The sequence below is a fragment of the Nyctereutes procyonoides genome, unplaced genomic scaffold (assembly GCF_905146905.1).
Source record: "Nyctereutes procyonoides isolate TBG_1078 unplaced genomic scaffold, NYPRO_anot_genome, whole genome shotgun sequence".
Classification (NCBI taxonomy): domain Eukaryota; kingdom Metazoa; phylum Chordata; class Mammalia; order Carnivora; family Canidae; genus Nyctereutes; species Nyctereutes procyonoides.
Window position 1 is genome coordinate 24,213,095 of NW_026575122.1, and position 24,505 is coordinate 24,237,599.

A 24,505-nucleotide genomic window follows, 5' to 3' on the forward strand; every position below is an offset into this window, starting at 1 on the left:
CAGATATGGTTTTCTTTTTTTAAAATTCCCTGGCTGTTTGGGGTCTTTTCTGATTCCACACAAATCTTAAAATAATTTGTTCTAAGTCTCTGAAGAAAGTCCATGGTATTTTGATAGGGATTGCATTATACGTGTAAATTGCCCTGGGTAACATTGACATTTTCACAATATTAATTCTGCCAATCCATGAGCATGGAATATTTTTCCATCTCTTTGTGTCTTCCTCAATTTCTTTCAGAAGTGTTCTGTAGTTTTTAGGGTATATTTTGAGAACCATTTGAATGGTAAATGGTTCTCCAACCTTTTATTTTCAGGTTGTAGGTGTCCTTCTGTCTAAAATGAGTCTCTTGTAGACAGCAAATAGATGGGTCCTGTTTTTTTATCCAGTCTGAAACTCTGCGCCTTTTGATGGGGTCATTAAGCCCATTCACGTTCAGAGTTACTTGAACTTCTTCTTAAAGGGGAGTTTTAAGAGTCCCCCTTAAAATTTCTTGCAGAGCTGGTTTGGAGGTCACATATTCTTTCAGTTCCTGCCTGTCTTGGAAGCTCTTTATCTCTCCTTCCATTTTGAATGAGAGCCTTGCTGGATAAAGTATTCTTGGTTGCATGTTCTTCTCATTTAGGACCCTGAATATATCCTGCCAGCCCTTTCTGGCCTGCCACGTCTCTGTGGAGAGGTCTGCTGTTACCCTAATATTCCTCCCCATGAAAGTCAGGGACTTCTTGTCTCTTGCTGCTTTAAGGATCTTCTCTTTATCTTTGGAATTTGCAAGCTTCACTATTAGATGTCGAGGTGTTGAACGGTTTTTATTGATTTTAGGGGGGGATCTCTCTATTTCCTGGATCTGAATGCCTGTTTCCCTTCCCAGATTGGGAAAGTTTTCAGCTAGGATTTGTTCAAATACATATTCTGGCCCTCTGTCCCTTTCGGCGCCCTCGGGAACCCCAATTAAACGTAGGTTTTTCTTCCTCAGGCTGTCGTTTATTTGCCTTAATCTGTCTTCATGGTCCTTCAATTGTTTATCTCTTTTTTCCTCAGTTTCCCTCTTTGCCATTAACTTGTCTTCTATGTCACTCACTCGTTCTTCCACCTCGTTAACCCTCGTCGTTAGGACTTCTAGTTTGGATTGCATCTCATTCAATTGATTTTTAATTTCTGCCTGATTGGATCTAAATTCTGCAGTCATGAAGTCTCGTGAGGCCTTAATGCTTTTTTCTAGAGCCACCAGTAGCTGTAGAATAGTGCTTCTGAATTGGCTTTCTGACATTGAAGTGTAATCCAGATTTTGTAACTCTGTGGGAGAGAGGGCTGTTTCTGATTCTTTCTTTTGAGTTGAGGTTTTCCTTCTAGTCATTTTGCTCAGTGCAGAGTGGCCAGAAACAAGTTGTATTGGAACACGGGGGAGTATCACTGGCCCCTCTAGCTGGTCTTCTGGGGGAGGGGCCTGTTGCGTTGATTTTCAGGTGTTAGCACTTGGGGGAGCTGCTCTGCCCCTGCCTGCTGCAGGGCTCTGCGGGGGTTGTTTACCCCGCCAGGCCCCAGGAGGAACAGCAGCAGTTGCTATGGCAACTCTGGAAGCCTGGATTCAGCCTCCGCAGGAACTATGGGGCTCGGGGCTCTCGGCTCTCCGTCCGCAGGGCCTGGAGGCTCCGGGGCGGGGCCGCTGATCTGCTCAGCTCGGGGCAGGAGCGTCCTCGCTGTCCTGGGCCCTCCCGGCCTCTGCCTGTCCCGGGGGAGGCCGGATCCTGGGCTGTGTCCCGGCGCCCTGTGCTCCGGGGCCTGCGCTGTTGGATTCGCGCTCCCGCCCTGCAGCTCCCTCCCTGGAGCCGCTCCCGAGCCCCTCCGAGCTGCTCCGGTCGGTCCCTCCGTGCGCGCTGCAGCCCTTAGGGAGCTCGGAGCACTCTCCTGCGCTCGCAGGTGTCTGTTAGTGTCCCCGGGAGCCTGAGGGCATCCCCGCTCTCCTGGGTCCTGCTCCAACTCCCTGCGAGCCCCTTTCCGCCCGCCCGGGAAGGTTGGTGCAGCTCCTGCTCCTCCGGGACGGGGCTCTCCTGTCCTGGGGACACTCGCCCCGGCCTCAGCCCGGCTCCTCGCGGGGCCCCTCCCCCTCGGAGGCCTTTTGTTCCTTTATTTCTTTTTCCCCGTCTTCCTACCTTGATAGAAGCGTGAACTCTTCTCACTGTAGCATTCCAGCTGGTCTCTCTTTACATCTCAGGCCGAATTCGTAAATTTTCAGGATGGTTTGAAGGTTATCTAGGTAATTTGGTGGGGACAGGTGATTTGGGGACCCTGCTCTTCCGCCATCTTGCCCCTCCCCCCTCCATGTTCCTATTTCAAACACTTTGCTTTTTGCTCTCTCTCCTTCATTAGGACCTAAGGGACTACATAACACAATAACGTGCCATGGTATGAGTGCCATGTGAGAGTCTCCACAGTCTATATCTATATATATTAGATATCAAGAAAAGAAAAACTAAGGACAAAGCAGGAGGGGTGATGGGTGACAAAAAGTGGGGGGAGGGGAGAGGAATGATCTCTAGAAAAGGCTGGACACTGTTAATAATTTAAAGTAAGAATTGAAAGGTTGAGTATAACCTTGATGATATCTTTCTTATTGGTTTGCTAATATAATAAATGCCCATACACATACACACAATCACCTGCTTCATGCACCATAGAGCATCAAGATGTGATTCTCAATCTAATTTTAGAATGAAATATTTCTAAATGTCTACTTTGCAAAAATGTCCAGATTTTTAAAATTGGGTGACTAAAAAGAAGCAGAATATTTTTAATTGATATTATAGTACATAATATAGTAGGCACTAAAATCCTTGGACTGTTAGAGGGTATGAACCTTACTAAGTGAACTTAAGAGTAGGAATTGACCCCATGACCTCGTCATCATTACATCAAGTTAAATCTGTCTCTAAGTCCGCACTCCAATGGGCCTGGGAGACCATTTAATTCCAGTTATTGCCTGCCAACATCCTCACCCCTCTACCTCACCTATGCAGGACTGTAAAAGGTTATGGAGGTTTTATAAACAGCAGAATGTTTGAGACCACTCAGATCTCCAAGTCCCACTACTACTGCTGAGCCACCCACTTTGCAAGTCTAGAATAGAATTCTCTCCTTCATTTGGGGAATATAAATAATAGTGAAAGGGAATAGAGGGGAAGGGAGAAGAAATGGGTAGGAAATATCAGAAAGGGAGACAGAACATGGAAGACTCCTAACTCTGGGAAACGAAGTAGGGGTGGTGGAAGGGGAGGAGGTGGGGGGTGGGGGTGACTGGGTGGCGGGCACTGAGGGGGGCACTTGACGGGATGAGCACTGGGTGTTATTCTGTATGTTGGCAAACTGAACACCAATAAAAAATAAACTTATATTAAAATAAATAAATAAATAAATAAATAAATAAATAAATAAATAAATAAAATAAAATAAAAAAAAATGAAAAAAAATAAAATTCAAGTGGAAAAAAAAAAGAATTCACTCCTTCACTCGTTCATTAACAAAATTTGTTGAGCAACTACTATACCCTATACTCTGCTTAAGGTACTTGAGATACAACAAAGGAACCGGAAGATGAAGCTGCCACCTTCCCAGAGCCCCCAAAGTGCCCTGAATTATGGAAGATCTGCTCCTTCCTCTGGCTGGATAATCTTAGCCAAGGCTGGCAGTTCAGGTGGCTCAGGTGCAGGCTCCCGGCACACAACCCAGCCATCTCCTCTTTTTCTCCACCACCCACAGGAAGCCATGCTACCACTGCAGGACAATCTAAGGGCCCTGGACAAGAAATTCCTTTTCTCCCTCTGTCTCTCTATGTGGCTGTCTCTGTGTGTATGTTGGTCTTTACCAAGCATTAGCCACTCAGAAGCCTGGGCTTTCAGAAACAGAAGCCCTGAACTTCAGGCAATACAGAGCTCTACTGAAACAAAGGAGTTCAGGGGACCTAGCTGCCATTTTGAAATGGGGAACAGAGAGAGAGAGGGGGAAAAAGTACATCAAGGAAAACACACACACACACACACACACACACACACACAGCCTTACATTATACGGCTACATATAAATGCTTTCCTCCTAGAAAGCAATCAAGTTGTTTTCATTTTGAACCACAGAACAAATGTGATCTGTGTTTTAATTTCTCTTGAGCTGAACTGTGCACCAAGATGTTCACCACCACATTACAATACTATGTGTAACATAGTGCCTGCCTAGTACATGACAGGTGAGATGGATAGATGGATGAATGGATAAAATAACTCTTTCCTTCCTTACCAGCTGTACAACTGTTATGAGGGAAGCCAAGAAACAATTTTTGGATGGCTACTATAGACTTACTCTTTTAAACAGCTACTATAGGACTTACTCTTTTAAACAGATTAAGCCATTGTTAGGGCATAAGCACCAGAGAAGAAAATGTAAACATATTTTTCAATGTAGAAGCATAAGTAAGAATTCTTGCATCAACACATAACAAAATATTAAAAAAAAACTCCAGAGTAGTTCATTTTTATTTAATCTTTCATTTTCAAAACAAGGGCCAACATACGATTAAATACCAACTATCGAATATTAACCATATAGCTGTGGGGAGGCATACTCAGTTTTTTACCTTTAAAATTGAGAAAACAGAAACTACTATTGTTTGTAGGGTTGTTTTAAGAATGAAAAGAGGTAGTAAGGGGGCACCTGGGTGGCTTAGATGGTTAAGCATCTGCCTTTGGTTCAGGTCATGATCTCAGGGTCTGGGATTGAGCCCCACATCTGGCTTCCTTCTTAGTGGGTAACCTGCTTCTCCTTCTGCCCTTCCCTTGCTCATGTGTGCTCTCTCTCTCTCTCTCTCTCAATTAAATAAAACTTAATTTGAAAAGAAAAGAATATGGAAGAGCACTTACCAATAATGGCTGGACTACCTTAGACACTCAAAAAATGTTTCAAATTCTCTCTTCTAGCTTGATCTTAAAGGTCATACATATACGTCCACAAAATTTCAAGAAAATAATGAAATCTTTCTATCTTAACAAAAACGTTTGTAGGAAAGAAGGAATTTCCTTGATGTCCAAATCCTATATATTTTTAAATTTTTGTAAGTTGGTCTCTCAAAGTTTCCTATAAACAGTAATCTAAGGTACAGTCCCTTGAAGAACCAAACTATGTATTTTTATACTTAGAAATTTCAATTAACCTGTTAAATATCTGAATCATATTTGGAATGTAGGGTGAAACTGAAGGTAGGTAAATGGCCCAAATCTTTCCTACAAGAAGTGACTCAGGCCATGTAGGCAGCTTCCTAAACCTATAGAGCATAAAACTTATTTTTTTTAACAAGAAAATAGAATAGTTCCAAAGTATTAGAAAATTCTTAAACCTATAAAAAGTTGGGCAGCCCCAGTGGTGCAGTGGTTTGGCGCCACCTGCAGCCAGGGGTGTGGTCCTGGGGACCCAGGATCAAGTCCCATGTCCGGCTCCCTGCGTGGAGCCTGCTTCTCCCTCTGCCTGTCTCTCTCTCTCCTTCTCTCTCTCTGTGTCTCTATGAATAAATAAATAAAATATTTTTAAAAACCCTATAAAAAGTTGATTTGCACTTTAAGGATATTTCCCTTTTCTTATTTTAAAATTTAAATATAATTCATAAACTTCTAAAGAACTCACCATTCTAAACAATAAACGTTATCATATATGAATGTGTCTTTAGTAAGATATGCTAACATAATTTACTATAAAAAATAACTTCCTGAACATTTAATTCATTTTGATATAAGTTCATGAAGCCCTAAAAAATTTTAAGTTGATCCCCCACACTTACATAGAAGCCAACTTTTATCATTTATTAAAATTTTTTTAAAAAATCCTTTCAACACTATATAATCTATCATCTTTCAAATCAGATGAGGTAATTACAGAATTTTATAACTTTCCATGAAAAAATTATTTTCTCTCTAATGTCTATTAATTGGATTTTTAATCTCCTGGGGAGATTTTTTTCTCTGTTATTCATTAACTTAATATGAAGGGATTGCCCAAGCAGAACAAATAGCTGGTCCTCTTGTATTTTTCATTAAAAATATTTCTTTTAGAACCAGCCTCATCTTCAATTTCAGGATCCTTCCCCTTGATGTGTTTAAACCCCATACTGAGCACATTCAGAAAGAAATTAAATGAGGGATAGGAGACCCTCCATTCCTTCCTGGTCTCCATTCTTGATCATATTACCTTGGTATGTAACTTCTCCCACCCTCAGTTGTCCTACCTATAAAGTGAAAGCATTAATTATCTCAGAAGGTCAGGAAGGCAGTCTGATGACAAAAGGGAATAACTGTTATGGAAATCCCTAAAGTTGTTCATTAAAAATTTAGTATAGAAATACAGTGTCACAAAACCAAAAGTAGCAAAAAATTACAGTGGTTCTTCCTGCAGTGCTCTTCAGATCTAATCCCTTTGAGTGCGATACTGTAGAATACTATTTGATCTTAAAAGAGTATTACTATCTAGTATTAGAGCTCTAATAATGAAAAACAAATGTGAATGACTTATTCTATGATACCACCTCATCCATCCTCAATGCTAAATCTACAACTAGAGTAAATGTATTGATTATGACCAAATTCTTAGTAAAAACTATAAAACAAAGTAATGTAAGAAGAGAAAACAATCAAAATGCTTAGAAGACAGAAGTCACTTCTGGTTCACAGCCCATCATCAGTGACTCAAGACACCATTTTCGAGAATAAATTCCTGATTTTAGGTTAGTATCAACATTTAGTTCTTACTACTCTTATATCTGAGCAAAGGAATAATATTCTAGTAATAGTATTCTCAAAAATTCTTTATTTGATCATGATTAATCAAGAAACCTAAAATATTATAGTACCTAGTGATTTATAAATATTACAATATTCTAAATATAGAACTCTAGTTCTTCCATCAGGCTTCTTCAAAGACCCCAATATTATGTGGCTCAGTTTCACAAATTAAATATTCATTTCACTAACCATCTCTTCTGGTCTCAAAATTATTTTACACAGTATCCCTCTTAAGACATTTTTTTAAGCTTGTCATTTAAGGTTTCTAGTTTTATTAACCCTCCCAAATATTAGAATAGTTTCTCCTTTCACGGTCAAATTAAAATTTGAGTGAAACTTACTTTCTTGTATTGCATTAAGAATCTCTGAAAAGTCCACATCACTCTTTGGGCCGTCAGGTAGTATTTGCATATCCAGCTGGTAGCCTTGCAAATCCACACCTCCTTCTAAAGAAATGAAAGATATTCATGGAGTTTGCACTGGTTATCAGAGAGCCCAGCATTAGGGTCCCAAAGAGAAGCAATGTCAAAATCTAAAATGAACAGTCAACTGATTTGCCAATGATCCTCCCTTTTGGAAAAATGACTTTTCCAAAAAAAAAAAAAAATGAGAAACGTTACCAGCCATTTGCTCCTTATGGGACCAAAAAGGTTTAATTGTATTTCCAATGTAAAAATAAGGCAATTACTTTATTAAAATACCACACACTTTATACTATTTACTGACGACTTCCTAGGTGAAGAATAAAACATGTTAGCCTCCAGCCAAGGACATTTAAAATTCTCAGCTTCATATTGGCAAAAAAGTGACATTCAACAAATATACTTTATATCATCTCTAAAATTATAATAATTCATTCTTAGAAAAGGATTTAATATTCTTGCTATCACAGGAAAAAAGGTATCATTTTTCCCATCACAGTTTTGGACTTCCCTGCTACTTCATTTATTTCTCAGTTACACCAGGACACTTTTATTTATTCTGTGATGTAATTTAACCTCTTATATTTGATTTGTCTGATGTATTTCTGGTGTATTCTAAAGAGGGTTTTTTTTGATGCTGTTCCACACACCTATAGAACATTTAAGGATGTCAAAGTCACCAAGATATCAAAAAGTAGTTTTATCACTACCAATAATAAACCTTTAAATGCTTCTTAATATAGTCACTAAGAACTAAGAATATAGTCACTAAGAACATTTCCAATTCTGAGGAGTCTGGAAAGGCTAAAAAGCCAGTGCTGAAGTAAAAAGATGGCCTAATGAATAGAGTGGGGTATGCCCAAGCTTTTAATGTTTTTGTAGAAATAATTATTTCATAAGCCCAGGAATTATTCTTAGCCTTGAATAAATTTCAGTTACATCCCTAAAACTCAAAAGAATATGACACAGTCACTATCACATAAGAATACTGATTCAAGGAGAGACATGGACACAAGTAACCTAATATAATAGTGAAGCTTCAGAAGGGCAGGAACTTTTACCTGCATGCACCTAATACCTAGAACAGTACCTAACACCGAGTAGGCCCTCAACAAATGTAGGCTGAATGAATGACTACGGCTACATGATAATTATAAAACAATGGCCGCAAATGAGTGAGAACATACACTGTTTGTCCTCATTTGGGGAATATGAATAATAGTGAAGGGGAATATAAGGGAAGGGAGAAGAAATGTGTGGGAGATATCAGAAAGGGACACAGAACATAAAGACTCCTAACTCTGGGAAATGAACTAGGGGTGGTGGAAGGGGAGGAGGGCGGGGGGTGGGGGTGAATGGGTGACGGGCACGGAGGGGGACACTTGACGGGATGAGCACTGGGTGTTATTCTGTATGTTGGTAAATTGTACACCAATAAAAATTAATTTATAAAAAAAAATAAATAAATAAAACAATGGCCGATGGAACTTCAAGGAAAGCTATAAGCCCAGATTCTGGAGTCCTGCGAACCAGCATTCAAATTCTTATTAGAAAACACTGAATCTCTCTAAATCTTGGTTTCCTCCTCTATAAAATAGGGGTGATAATAATAGTCTCACAGAATAGCCATGAAGACTAAATGAGATAATGCATGAAAAGCTCTTAGCTGTCAAATGCTCAGTGCTCAGTAAATGGAAGCCATTACTATTATCATCCATACTAATGTATTAAAGGAACATTGACATTTATATAGAAACCAGCTACTGAATAATGAGAAGGAAACCACAAGTCTGTTCTTTGGGACACCAGCATGCATTTCAGTGACTGTCAAGCACTGCAGGCACAGTGAACTTCTTAAATGCATGCACGTGGTGAAATTAACTGTTGAGACTAAGCTTCTCAACAGGAATTAAAATGGGTTATTTGGTTTTTCCCTCAGAATAAGTAGGGAGAAGTTCTGCTACTTCTCAACCTCTGCTATGGGTAGCTGCCTTTGTTCTGCTCAATAACCAAAGACCTCATAATAGCAAAGACAAAAGATAAATAAGAATATTCAATACCACCTAAAGGCTGGCTCTGGGCTATGCACTCTATCATCTCATTTAGTCTCTACTTTTGAAAAGAAGGTGCCATGAGAAGGAATAATTTGTCCAAAGTCACACATATACTCAGTTGTAAAGATGCAACACCAATCCAGGCTCCTGCCAGTCTTAAATACCCCCCATATCAAAGCAGTTACAAATACAGGCTGTTAGATATAAGAGAAATGGATTTACCAATAGTCCCATGTTCTAGTGCTTCAGACATGGACAAATATTATTATATAAACCAAAAAGCAAATGACTTGCTAAATAGACTAATAAATAGGAGCCCAACTTATTTATCTTTGTCTTGGTCAGGAGCTCATAAATTCACACAGAAGTAGTTTTGATTAATAACTACAATTTTTAATAACCAAAATCCTACAAATTTTTAACAATTGTTTTTTTTTTTTTTTTGTTAGAGAACAGTATAGGAGTGTGAGAAGGCACAAAAGCAGCAACATAAAGGATGTATTCAGGTCAATATAGTCTGCCTTTAAAGAATATTTAATGCTTAAGATATAATGAAAATGTGGGGAAATGGATATAACGATACAGATAAATTTGTCCTAAGTATATATTTTTTTAAAAAACATCATTTTATATGACTAGAAAAAAAGACAGGAAGAAAACAGTCCAAATGGATACGCAGGTTATTTCTCACCTATAAAATTATGGGTATATTTTGCTTTATTCTTTATCTTCTCCATTTTTTTTACAGTAAACATAAAATATTGTTATAATTTCAAAGCCATTGAAAATTAAGATTGTGGCAGTGGAGAACATTAATATTTGGAGTTCAGGATTCAAGACTTAAAAACTACAGATGTTAAGCCAGTAAGGGATTAATTTAACATAAAATTTTCTAAATTAATGCAATTTTTAAAATATAGAAGTTAAAGAGCTCCAAAGTCCAGGATGCAACAGTATTTATGGTAAACTGCAAAATCACATTTAGATTCCCTAAAATATAAGGTGTTTTCCTCCCTCTGCTCTAGAAGAAATATGAAATACACTTTCATAAAATGCAATATAAGGGGTATGGAACTTCTGGCAGGAAGTCATTCATTAAAGTCCAACATGACAAAGTAGGGGATGTTGTAATACAAGGACTTCTGTAAACTTTCCTAAATAGAAAGTGATCACTTCTGCAAGGACATTTTCAAATGAATCCTTCAAGGTGACAATCTTTACCTTTAGCACATACTGCCCAGTGAACAAGACAAAATACTTCAATACAAAAGTTCTATGTCTACTTTGAACTTCTAATATTTATTTGTTAGTTCGATAGTTTTGATGTGATTTCTAAAAAGTTGAAAATCAAAGCTCTCTCTACAGTCATAGGTGCCGAAGACTTTGAGTCAAAACAGCTCTTTTCAGAGGCAAGATGGTGAAAAGGTCATGGTTTCAAACTGATGAAGATTTAAAATAAAATACAACTTCACTGGGCCTCAGTAATTGCCATGCAACCTAATGTAATCCCAAGGAAACTAAACCAGTAAGTTATATTAAAGAGAAACTGAAAACAGTCCTGAAGATGTGGAGAACATAATGAACAATTTTAAAAATCAAAAATAGCCAAAAATTTGTGTTATTTCCAAATCTGCTTTGAGCTTTTCTCATACTCGATTGAGTGATTATACTCAAATCTTAATTGTGATTTTGTTGTGTGAAAGTTGAAAGTAGTTTCAATTAAAAGTAACCTCGATAACTGCTTACATTTAATAAAAGATCTTCAGCTGAGCAAACGATAGGTTAAAAATTCATTTTAGATGTGTAACTGGCTTACACAGATTTAGCTAAATGTTTATATACAAAATGAACCAAAAAAAGAAAAAAAACAATCTCTAAACAGGAGTTTCGATTAGCACAAATGTCAGTGCCTCTCCCATTCTATCTCTGTCTATAGAAATCCCTTTTTACTTTTAAGGCTCATCCTAAATGCTCTACTTCAGGAAGCATTACTTGATCCTAACAAGCAAACACCATTTTCTACCATTTTTTGAACTTCTGTAGCTACCTATATTTTATCTTTTCTATGGCACATGTTTTCCATCAAAAATAAGGTAGGAAAAGTACCGAATACAGACACAGACAACACGTGAGCTCCTATTTCTTCCCATCTAGATTTCTTCATCTCTAGCACCATCAACTAGACTGTAACAAAATGGAGGCCTGGGACCAAACTGCAGTACATTTTTATCTCTTACAGAATCTAGATGAAGGCCTTTGAAGAATTAAATTAGACAATTAAGGGCAGCCCGGGTGGCTCAGCGTTTTAGTGCTGCCTTCAGCCCAGGGTGTGGTCCTGGAGACCCGGGATCAAGTCCCCACATCAGGCTCCCTGAATGGAATGGACCCTGCTTCTCCCTCTGCCTGTGTCTGTGCCTCTCTCTCTCTCTCATAAATAAAAAAATTTAAATCTTTAAAAAAATAAATTAGACAATTAAGCTCTTATACTGCAATTCCATGTTACTAGTAACAGTGGCTACAGACTGAGAAAACATCCCAGTTTTCTTTCGTAGTCCTTCATTTTAAGGCAGCTTGATAAGTTGCCTATAAACTATGAGAGACATATTCTAGATCATACATTTAGTTTTTTGTGAATTCTTCTCAAATCTTGTCAAATAATAAAGGAAACACTGAGGTACCAACATCTCAAAGCTTATAATGAAAGTCAATAGTTGAGTTGTCAACCTTATCCCTTTCTCAACCCCAAATCTATTCCTTTAGCACAAATACTCTCCAGAATTTGTTTTTACTTCTTTTGGCTATTTCCATGTAGGTGTTCCATTGTCTTGATCAATTTTATATATTACTTATTATTTCCTGCTCTAAGACCATATAAGTTATATTACTGTCACTTCCTCTAGTCCTCCACTCACCCCTCCAATCACTATTATTGTTATATTGCTTTAGTTTAATAACTTTAAATGACTAAAATTCAATTTCTTGTTCAAATATAGATAGATCTTATATTTGCAAATTAACATAAAGTGGTATAAAAAGCAGATTCTGACATTACATTAACCTAAATTTGAATTCCATTTTTATGTGGCCCTGAGCCATTAAATAATAAGCCTCATTTTTCTTATTTATAAAATGGAAAGGATGAAATTTTTGAGAGGTTCCATTAAAAATTATGGGAAACAGTTTACATATATGCAAATATGGCTCATAGTGTTAGATCATTAGGTGATGATCTATTTTTTGTCTCATCTATCTAGTTTTAGAGGACATGTGCCATCTCTGCAAAATTGAAGGCCAATTCCAAATTGAGGGTCTAGACTAAATAAAAAACAATGCATTAAAAAATTCTGTAATTGAACTTGGAATAGTCATTTCACGTTGAAACAGAAATAAAGAGAAGTGTGACAAGTCAAATCTTACCCTTTACCATGCAACACAAGGGATGGGGAACTCTATAAAGTAGGCTAAAGGGGACAATGGTATTTTCTGTCATTTCCTCATAATTAATGATGCTTGATCTGAGCATCTGTCTATATTGTATTTATATTCTGCAAATAAAAATTGGCAATTCCTATCCTGAGAGGCATTTTTAATACAAATTGTCAAATGCAATACTTTTACAGAATGGAAACAGTGATATATCAAAACTTGATATAAATATCTAAAATAAATCCTCACATGTAATATTTTTGAACTTAATAGACTGCAAAAAAACCACACCATTTTTGTAATTTAGAGTTTGTTTTCAATTCCTGATAGTGAATTCAGTGTTTCTATGACAGTGCTAAGATGAAGAACGGTATTAAGAAGGGGGAGCGGTACATTCTGTCTTCTTTACAAACATTCCCTGCACTAGACAGCATTCAAGATATATCTTTTAAGAAGGAAGAAAATAAATTCAGTTCTTCTCAGGGATCTGAAATTGGAAACTCTAGATTCACATGTGGGATCTTCCACTGGTTCTAGAAAAACTTTCCATCTCTGTGTCTTAACTTCACTTACAGTGCTTACCAAAAATCTATTTAGCATGCCATAAGCTAAAAAGGCTTTGCAACAGAGGATGCTTTGTAAGTGCTATTGGAAAAAGACACAGGAATTGTTCATATTAGTGTTGCATCACTATAAATCTAGTGACATTGCAAGATCATTCTCTTACAAAAGAAAGCTCAGCATTAGAAGAAATCAACAGACTACTTCACCCACACCAGTCACTGTAAAAGCTAAAGATATTCCTTCAAATGATTAACATTGAGTAGTTCTATGGACTCAATTCTGGACAGAGTCCTGACTGGAGAACCACATTTGGCCTAATAGGGGTAGATGTTTTTCAGGTCTAAAATGGAAAAAAATCATTCCAGTGCTTCAGCCAGTAATGTCTGACTTTCAACAAAATTGTTTTCATGTTTCTCAGGATTGTCAAGACAGTAAACTCCTAAATTATAATGCATCCTTGTACTAGAAGTTCCAAAGTGGGCTTGGAAATCAGAGCTGCAAATCTCCAAAAGGCAGGAAGGATTTGTGAGTCCTGCAGGCAGGGCTCCGTTGGGGGCAGAGCGAGGAGGTCTTCCAATTTTCCAGCTGTTGAGTTCTGTTGCTATGATGACAGGCATTTTTGCAGAGGAAGGGAAGAGAAAAACTCAGGATCAGGAGGGGTTGTGGATTAGAAACCATGAGACCTTCAGCATTACTATATTAGTTTATTCTCTTAACTTGCATGAGAAATCTACAGAAGAGCTTGAGATGAATGTACAAAGAGTATGGCCTTGCAAGACAACAGGAGTGCTATGGTTCTGTCCATTTTGAACATCACCCTCACCTCTAAGGAAATTACGCAGTAGAAGCTTACTATTGATATTAACTATCTACTACAATTAAGGGCTTGGGTTGGGGTTAGGTCACTTGTTATATGATCTTGAGTTACATTGTTATTTAAATCTCTCCAAGCTTCTTAAATATAAAATTTTTGAAAAACCTTGGGCAGAAGATAGAGCCTTATGTTCCACAAAACACAATCTTTGTTCCAGAAATCAATCATTTGGTTTTTTTCTTGTGGCTGCCTATTTTACAGCTTTCTTTCATTCATTCTGTGCGTTCAAATGGTTGTGAGAGATTCTTCAAAAAATTCTCTCTACATGTATCACATAAGTTGAAATATATGCATAGGTCCCTCAGCAAAGGGAAAAGAAAATGCAAATATCTAAGCGAAGAATTTGATATATATTTTTAGAAAACACAATTTTGATATTCAGCAAATGAGAGCAAGGAGCACAGATACCAATGCCCAAAATAACTTGTTTTCCTAAGCACCCCATATTTACTAAACTCACATCACACATTAAAAAAAAAACACTTAAAGAGGAAGAGATTCAAATGAAGGATGATTAGTGTCATTTCCAAATCACACCACTGACTGTTCTGAAAGACATAGCATTCACCTTCAACGCAATGAGAAATAAAACAAAAGTCCAAAGTAACTCCTATAGGTTTTCTACCACATAATTTCAAAGCCATGCGGAAGCTCTTATCTTCCAGTCACATGAAAAATCTATTTCACAAATAAAACAATTATGTAATTTCACCCAGCTTCAGATCTATTCAGAAAGAGTAGCCAGGTTCTTTAGGTTCAACTTCAGCCATAATTCTCAATGTTTGTTTACAGATAAAGTGATGAGAAAAACAAAATTTCACATTCAACTAATTCTCATCTTCAAGGGGAAAAAAATGGCAGAGCTGGAAAAAAAAAACCCACACTTGTAAGAAATTAAAGACATAGGTCTTAGGGTGTACCAATTACTAATTTTGTACTTTTGGGTAAGCAATTTCATTTCCTGAGCCATAGTAAAATAAGAGTAATTCTACCTCATGGGATGCTGGAAGAACTAAGTGAGGTATAGGAGAAATATTCGTGAAAGCCCTTTGGAAACAATGAAGCATCATTCAATGTGATGTGGCTATATCATAATTATTATTGTTATAAAGAATGGCCATCAATTTGCTTTTTCCTTACTTTTTCCTCCTAAACCATAATTGAATCTCAACTTTCATTTTGACAGAACTAGAGGTAAGTCAGACTTTGCTTGGCTTCTTAAGAAAAACACGAGTCTTTCATTTTTTAAAAAGATTTTATTTATTTATTCATGACAGACGGAGAGAGAGAGAGAGAGAGAGAGAGAGAGAGACAGAGACACATGAAGAGAGAGAAGCAGGCTCCCCAGAGGAGACTGCGGAACTCGATCCCGGGACCCCAGGATCACAACCAGAACCGAAGGCAGACGCTCAACCTCTGAGCCCCCCAGGACTCCTGACACAAGTCTTTCTCGGCTTTTTAAAAAAATCTCTCCCTCCCTGCTCCTTGTCTCTCCCTGTCCTCCTCCCCATAGTTCCTGGGACTGCTGTTTAAGACGTGTAAGAGAACATGAAAGGCACCTCTTGAGTTCTGTTTCTTAATTTGAGACCAGATCTTGACATGAGGGCCAGAAAGCAATTGCTAAAACTCAGGGAAATGGGAATGTGTTTCATAATATTGGAACTAGAAAAAGGAAGGATTAAAACAAACAAAACCCCCCCCAAGAAAAAAACAAAAAACAAAAAAACAAACAAAAACAAAGCCCTAACGCTGAGTACAACAAAAAAGAAGCTACAAAGTTGGAGCATCGCTTTTATAGGTTTTTTTCCGGTGGAATCTGACTGGTCCCCTCTTCAGTGTGGTCCTCTTATGCTAAGGTCTGAACTAGTATAGGGCTGGTAATTTAAATTTTTCCAAGGCTTTGTTATCCTAAGTTGCTAGAAATATATTGCCACCAAGTTGTTTGAAGAAGGAGATAACATCAGCACACTGAGTGAATCAGACTACCTGATGTGGAATCCTTCCTCCACCATTTACTGGATGTATGTCCTTGGGCAAGGTATTTACCTTCTCTGTGTGTTAGTTTCCCCAGCCATGAAATAAGGATAACAACATGAGATTATTAGGAGAATTAAATGAGACAAGGAACGCAAGCAGCTTAACAGTTCTTGAGGTTGACAGTATGGTAGAGACCTTAACAAATTGTAGTTGCAATTTTATTTATGTCAAACACTTAATACCTCTGTATACAGACAGAACTACAGACATTCTAGCTTCACTGGAAAAAACAAAATCCTCACATTTCTCTTGTGAAATCAAGTTGTCCCAGCACTTATTTAGATACCATCTATACATAAGGGAAAAATAATCATGCATGAAGGGCTGCTCGGATTTTAAAATTAAAAGATAAAAGGAATTGTGTTAGAAGTTATTTGGGAAAACCATGAAATGTATCAGTAAAAACACCATTTTATAAACTCTAAAAGAGAATAAAGGACTAATTCTGGGCTTGATGATATTCCTCTGGGACTGTATGATAGGCCAACTAGATAAAGGAAAAGCAATAGAGGAACTATTTTAGATTGCATAGGCTTGTAATTCTATTTTATATGGCACAGTCACTAAACTGAAATGATATGATCTATATCCAGTAAGTTTTACAGTTTCAAATTCAAAAAATTGCAATCAATGCTTCAGTTTACTCTGCTCTTAACCCTCATAGTCCCAAGCCTGGTGCTATTTAATACTTCTATTATTAGCCTATAAAGGGGAATAGAAAATAAAATTCATTAATTATGAGTGGCTAAAAGATAAGGTCAAATTGAAATCAACACACAAGAGAAACGTCTGAAACAATGAGAAGAAAAATGAAACCACACAAACACGAGACAAAGTTAAACAGCTCATGTGTCAGTACAGCACAGTAAAAACATCATCCCAGCACAAATTAACAGGGAAAACTGCTCTGTGGTACAGTGACTGAGCAAGAAAGGGTTCTGGGTGGCGGGGGGGGGGGGTGGAAGGGGAGGTGGGCGCGGGGTGGGGGTGACTGGGTGATGGGCACCAAGGGGGGCACTTGATGGGATGAGCACTGGGTGTTATTCTATATGTTGGCAAATTGAACACCAATAAAAATAAATTTATATATTAAAAAAAAAAGAAAGGGTTCTGGGACATATTCACTTACAGGCTTCTGAATTTTGTCTGTGATGGTGAAAACAAAAGTGATCACTATCTATTTATTACTGTGCACCTACTATGTGCCAAGGGTCATACTGAGCATTTTACATTAATGAATTTATTAGCTTGTCCTAACAATGCTGTATAGAATTGCCAGACATAGTAGTACATAAAAATAGAGTACCCAGCTAAATTTTAATTTCAAATAAACATTTTTTTTTATTATAAATGTGTCCCAAGCAATATTGGGAAATACACCAAAGAGCCTTTGCTGTTTGAAATTTACCCGTGAGTGCTGTATTTCATCTGGCAACTCTAACACCATGAAACAGGCATTAATATCCGCCTTTTGCTGCTGAAAAAAAGTGAGATTTATAGAAGTTAAGTGGTTTGCCCAAGTCTGCATAGCCAGCAGGTAACATATCTGAGTTCAAAATGTCTAACAAAGCTTGATTCATAACCAGTACAATGCACTGTCTCTGTTACTATGTTCTCTCCTACATATGAGTGGCCATCCCTCCATCTGCCTGTTGATATTCTGGTTGACCTTCAAAGTCCAATTTGTAGACTATATAACCTTGTGAATCATTCTTAAATTTTTCCCACTAAGAATATTCCCTTAACTGTATTTATATCTTTGTTCCAGCCTTTAAAACCGCTTGACTTCTATTACAGCAGATTGCGTATGAGTCTATGTAGTGGACATTTTTCTATGTACATTTCTCTTTTCTAATATCCCCTTTATTTCTTTTTGGGGCAATGTCTTTTCCTTGCTATATGTAGCCCAGGTGGGAGGAGAAATTAAGGGGTGCTACAATCCAATTACAACAGCTGAAGGGAGAAGTCTTCTGTTCTATCTTTTCTTTCATCACCACCTACCCAGTCAAGGGAAAGATATGTGTCCAATAAGACTGTCTCTCCCAAGTCTTTAAAACTTGAGCCAAATAATGCAAAACTAAGACAAATGGTAAGGGTTCATTCATTTGAGATAATAACATAATTCATTTTGGTTTCTGCTCCTTTTCCAAGGCTGGTTCCATCCATAGGCTTTCCATCCATATCCTCCAGATTTAAATTCCTGATTTGCTTGGATTAAATACTTAGTTTCAGTTGTTTATAAGCAAAGAACCCTGACTGATTATCTCTTTGGACATGACTGTAAGCTCCCTAAGGTCCATGTGTAATAGAGTTCTACACCATTCTAGTCCCAAGGAATTATCTTCCAAATAAATATTTGTTTGTATGTAGTAGGGACTCAGAAAAAATTGTAAACTCAAAGGAGGATAAATGAATTGAAGTTGTACAGGGCTAATGTCATAGAAGATCAAGAAGACTTTTGTTTTTTCTTTTTGTACTTCACAACCAGTCTGAGTGAGCTTTTAGAAAGCACTTTAAGAATTGGGATTATTAACTTTGTAAAAAGCAGATGGATCACTTAATAGGCCTCAATATTACTAAAATATCCATGATGTTTCTAAGATCTATGACTCACTACAAATAAGTTTGAAAGCTCTTTTATAATTTCCCAACAGAGAGCTATGATGCATTAGTGTAAGTATACTAAAAATAAAAGGATGTAACTGAAGTCACATCTATCTTGAAGAATAGTTTTAAATATACATATTCTATAACAGGCTTTTAATTATAATTTGTTTAATATAATTTTTAATTGTAATTCTGTGCCAAATAATTGCCTTTATTTGTATTTTCTACCATTAACCAATACAAGTAGGGTTCAATATCTATGATAAAATTATGGATAAACATAGTGATATGTTAAGGTGAGATCAGTGGCTTGAGATATGCTAAATTATCTCACACTGATATTACACCATGAGCAAATACCTTAACATTTCTTTAAATTTTTATTACATTGATGTCAGTGTAGGATGTCAAGTAAACACTGACTTACTCTGCCTGGGTCAGACATGAACAGAATACTCTATGTAATTCTGGGCACTGTACATTCAAAGAGGCAGAAATTGAATAAAATGGTTTCTAACAGCAGAGTGGGTAGGATAGTAAACAATCTGAATACCACATCACTGAAGGAAGCATTGAGGAAACTAGGAAATGTGGCAGTTGGCAAATAGCTCAAGATGAGTTTTTAAAGGAACATCATTTGAAAGAATTAGATTTAGTCTGTGTAACTTCAGAATGCAAACCTATACCCAATGGGTAGAATAGATTTCGACAAACAGCAAATAATCATTTAGTAAACCTTTTCTGAATAAAGCATGGGGTTAGTGGAGATGGAAAACATGAAGATAAATGGAATACAATTCCTGCCTTCCAGGAGAATGATGAAATCTAAAAAAAACATATGGACTTTGATTAGGCTTCCAAATTCTGTAGAAGTACTAGGAAGTGGGAGACCAATTCTGACCAGTGAGATCTAGGAAGGCTTTTGAGAGGATATGGAATTGGGTTATGTTTTGAGAAATGAGATGGGCTAGGTAGGGATTTACTGGGGCAAAGGGCATTTCCAAAAGTGAGAGGAGCTTATTTGAGAAATAGTGAAGAGCTATAGATGTTTATAGTAGAATAAGGCAGGCTGTGGTACAAAAGATAAGCCAGGAATCATAGAGAGAGGTTAAACTGCAGAGGGCTTGAAAAGCTGGACCCCAAGCTTGCACTTTCTTCTGGAGAGTCATAAAGATTATTAAGTAGAGAAGGGATAATATTACCGGTCTTCTTTGGTGGAACACTTGGGGATGGTCCAGAAAAATAAAGAAAGCTGTGGAAGGCAATTTGTCCAAATCACCCTTCCACTGGGCCCTACAGAATATTCCTCTTGTCATCAGTCTTTCCTCAGACTGTTCCCTTTATCATCTTACTCTCATGAAAGCCTGGCTCTTCCAGAGCTCAATGCTTCCCTGTGGCTCTTTCCCATGGTACTATTTTTCTTCCATTGTCTTGACACAACAGACCTGGAGAGGAGGAGGTATCTTCCTTGTGTCTTAATGTCACCTTCAGACCACTGGTCTTCCCTCTTCCCTAAACATCCCGGGTCTTGAATCTCAGGTTGTTATGTCACCTTCAGTCCTTCATCTGCATTTTCTTGCTGCCTCCAGGTCATGCTCTCTCATTTCTAGGTGAGGTCAAGTCCTAGCTTATTATCCCTCTTCCAAACACTATTCAATTCTTGATAGTTTCAATATCTATATAGACAATCTTTCCCAAACCCTGGCCTCTCAGTCCCTGAGAATTGTTTCCTCCAATGTCTTGCCCTCCACACTATTAAAGCCACACATTTCATACCCTAATGTAGACCTTGCCATTACTAATAACAGCAAACTCCCCCATAATATCAGTGCCAGGCATTCCACTCACTCTCTTATAACCACTTCTTAACTTTCTAGCTCTTCTTCTCCCTACCTTAAACTTGACACCCTTTCAACCCCTCTGGAACCTTCCACCAATTATCCTATCAATTTCCCACTGCTCCTCATTCCCTTATCGGCTTCACGCCCCTCTTTACCAAGTTTGAATCACATAACAAATTATTATCATTCCCTCTCATGCACCTTTGATTGTTTCTCTCTTTCCCTAATTCCTTGGGAAAACCACAACCCTGACTAAAATGTAATTGTCCATCTATTCTGTCTTCATGGATGTGCCTAAACAAAGTTAAAGAAAAACACACAACCATGATGACCTGTCCTACTTTAATTTCATGACCATGAATCTCAGACAGCCCTTTAATGTGGGCTGGCTGGCAATCATATTTCCCCTGTCCATATCATCTATCATTATAACATCTCCCTCTCTAAACAAGGCTTTCTTCTCTTTCTCAGTGATGACTTTGCTCCCCACATTACAGATAAAGCTGACACAGTAGGAGAGAACTTTTTAGACCCTCATCACACTGCCAACAGCCACACATACTCTCCCTGCCCATCTGTAATGATAGATAATTTATTCATAATTCTATTGTGCATAGCTCTCCTCTCTAACTGATACCCACATCATGAATTCTCCCCTCTTCTGAACATCATAAATTATCTGCTGAAGATATGCTATTTTGAAAAACAAAATTATCCCTTGACTTTACTTCTTCTCCAGGCAGGGCCTATTTTCTTCACTAGCCTTCATAGCAAAACTGCTTTTAAAAAGTTGTCTATATTCACAATATCTAATTCATATCCTTCCATTTTCTCTTAAGCCCATTTTAATCAAGGTTTCATCCCCACCACTTCACCAAAACTGTTCTTATCAAAATCACCATTGATCATCACTTTACTAAAATCAATGGCCAACTCTTAGCTCTCATCCTACTTGACGTTCAGCAACATTTAACCTCTCTTCTTGATAAGCTTTGCTTCCAAAACATGTAATTTCTAGTTTCTCAACATCCCTGATGGTCATTAGTTCCTGATCTTCATTCTCTCCTACCTTTACTATCAGAGTCACCTAGATTCCAGGCCTTAATCCTTTTTCCTTCTCCATCTTTACTTCTTCCATCTGTCATCTCTTTTCATCACATGGCTTTAAAGACCATTTATATGTCAACAACAGTTGATTTTATATATCTTTCTCAAAATAATCTCTCCAACTCCAGACATGCTTATTTCACCAGCCACATGATCTCACCAGTTCTTATTATTATCATGTCCACAATTGGACTTCTGATCTTGACCCCACTTCTTCCCTAAACCCCACCAAATCTGCCTCCCCTGCAGCCCTCTCATAACAGTTGATACCAATCCAATTTACTTAGGCCAAAAATCTCAGAACCATCCTTAGCTCTCCTTTGTCTCTTACCCAACGTCCAATTCACTAGGAAATCCTGATGGTCCAACTTTAAAATGCTTCCAGAATCCAAATTCTCACTACCATTTCTGCCACTCCTAGTTAGAGCTACTATCATCCCTTTTACCAGACTGTTATGATGGCCTCCAATCTGACCTTTCTCCTTTCACCCACTCCTTCTATAATGTATTCTCACATAGTTGCCAATGTGGTCCTCTTAAAATATAAGTCACATCAGGGTGCCTGGGTGGCTCAGTCAGTTAAGCATCCCACTCTTGATTTTGACTCAGGTCATGATCTCAGGGTCCCAAGATCAAGCCCTACAGTGGGTTCTGTGCTCAGCGGGAAATCTGCTTGATGATTCTCTCTCCCTTTCCCCCTACCTGCTCTCGTGCTCTCAACACTCTCTCTCTGGAATAAATAAATCTTGAAAAAAAAGTCAGATCATGAGATTCTTCTGCTCAAACACCTGTAAGAAGTCCCATTTTGCAAAGAGCTCTAAGTCTTTATAATGCCCTACAAAGCCCTGCTTCATCTGATCTATCTAGGTTGGTTTTCCCCCTAACTCCAGGCTCCGGGGTCTCCTTGCTGTTCCTCAAAATTCTAGACTCACTCCTCATTTGCTGATGTTTCCCAAATACTTAAAGAGTGCCTGATAATCTAATAGGCCTTCAATAAACATGTATCAAAAGAAAGTCAGGTAGAACAATTAGAAAGTTATTGTAATTTGTCAATGATATCCCAATAAAACTGGGAAAAAATGTAAAATAAAGCTATTGTGGTAGTCTGAAAAACAGCTAATGAAGGTTCAGTTCAATCCTACCTTGCAAATTGAAAGTACAAAGATAAACAATCCAGAATCCCTGTCCTTGAAGACATTATGGTGGAGAGGTAAGTAATTTCAAAATGTTAAAAGATAATGGAACAAAACCAGGGCATCCTAGAGGGAGCAGCATGAAAAAAGGTTAGGAGACATGAAATAGGATCATGTGTTGGAGAACTGAAAGCAAGTAAGTCAGATTAGATGCGATGATCTGGTTGATATGACTACTTGGCTAGACTACAGTCCCCCATTACTCAATGAACATTCTATATTCCTGTGAAGGTGTTTTGTAGATATAATTAGTCTATAATCAGTTGCTTTCAGTAAAAAAGGTTATCCTAAACAATCTGAGCAGGACTTATCTAATCAATTGAAAGGTCTCAAAAGCTGAAATGAGCCTTCTCTGAAGAAATTCCCCTATAGACAGCAGCTTCAGCTACACCCAAAAGTTCCAGCACATCATTCATGATGGCCTGCTCTATGGATTTCAGACCTGCCTACACAGTCTTCTCACTTATCGAACCAATTTCTTGTAACAAATCTCTAAATATCCATCTTCTACTGGTTCCACTTTTTCTGGTTGAACTGGGATTAATATACTAGAATATAAAGCTTAACTCAGAAAGGGGCAAAAAAGATGAATGAGAGGCAGTAGGGCTAGATTAGGAAGGGCATTTGTTTCTAACATACTCAGAGGTTTGGACTTTACCTCACAATCATCAGGATCAACAAGGTGAATGGCATGATTAAGGGTAGAGATGAATCACTGTGGATTTGATATAAAAGATATACTGGGACGGGAAGCAAGAGGTAGAGAGATGCTGATGGTTGGGAAACCATCCAAGTTACCTATGAGATAAACAAGAGAACAAAGAAAGAAGCCAGGGAACAGTGTTGTAGGGGAAAAGTGATGGTCTGCTCTGGTCTAGTGCATTGGAAGAGTGTGCCTCTCAGCATACTGTGGTAATAGGAGGTCACTAAGGGCCTCAAGAATATCTATGACAGAGTGAAGAATCTCGAAACCAGATTGTATTAGGTTCAAGAGTCGATGGGAAGTGAGAAAGAAGAGAAAACAAGACTAGATTATTCTTTTAGAGGAGAAACATAGCAGAAAAAAGTTCAGTGTCAAATGAAAACAAGAAGAATAGGATAAGCTTAAGCCTTCTTCAGTCAAAGGCATGGGAGGGGGAAGTGACAAGAATGAGGGTACACATTCTCCTGAGTGAGGTTCAAGTCAGGAGAGGTGGCCAAGGTCATACGTAAGGCTTGGTCAAGGATAGTGGGAAGACCTTCACTTCCTGAAAACTGGAGGAAAGAGAAGTAGGATGAAAGCAAGCAGAGATAAATTTGGAGATGAAGGATAAGGCATCTGCAGTAATTCATGCCCAGTATCTCTGGGATAGCACAGTGAGGTTAGGACACAAGGCTATCAGTTGAGAGAAAAATGGTATGTCATATTGAGAGATGGAGGCTCAGCTTTAGATGAGGCTGGGTGGCCACCTGCCACAACATAACACAGACAATCAGGATCAGGTGACAGTTATACTAAAGGACTTCTGAACTGCCTTACAATTCAACGTTTCTATGAATCAGACAGGCAGAAATATGGCCTTATTCA

General features: G+C 38.0%; 1 protein-coding gene across 1 annotated transcript in view; it reads right to left on the reverse strand.

Moving 5' to 3' along the window:
* ANO4 (anoctamin 4) overlaps positions 1-24,505 on the reverse strand; it is a 327,266-nt gene that overhangs the window by 195,927 nt on the left and 106,834 nt on the right. The window contains exon 3 of the mRNA XM_055336489.1: positions 7,155-7,259. Within this exon, the coding sequence (XP_055192464.1) occupies positions 7,155-7,259 (105 nt within the window). The remainder of the gene's footprint in view (positions 1-7,154; positions 7,260-24,505) is intronic.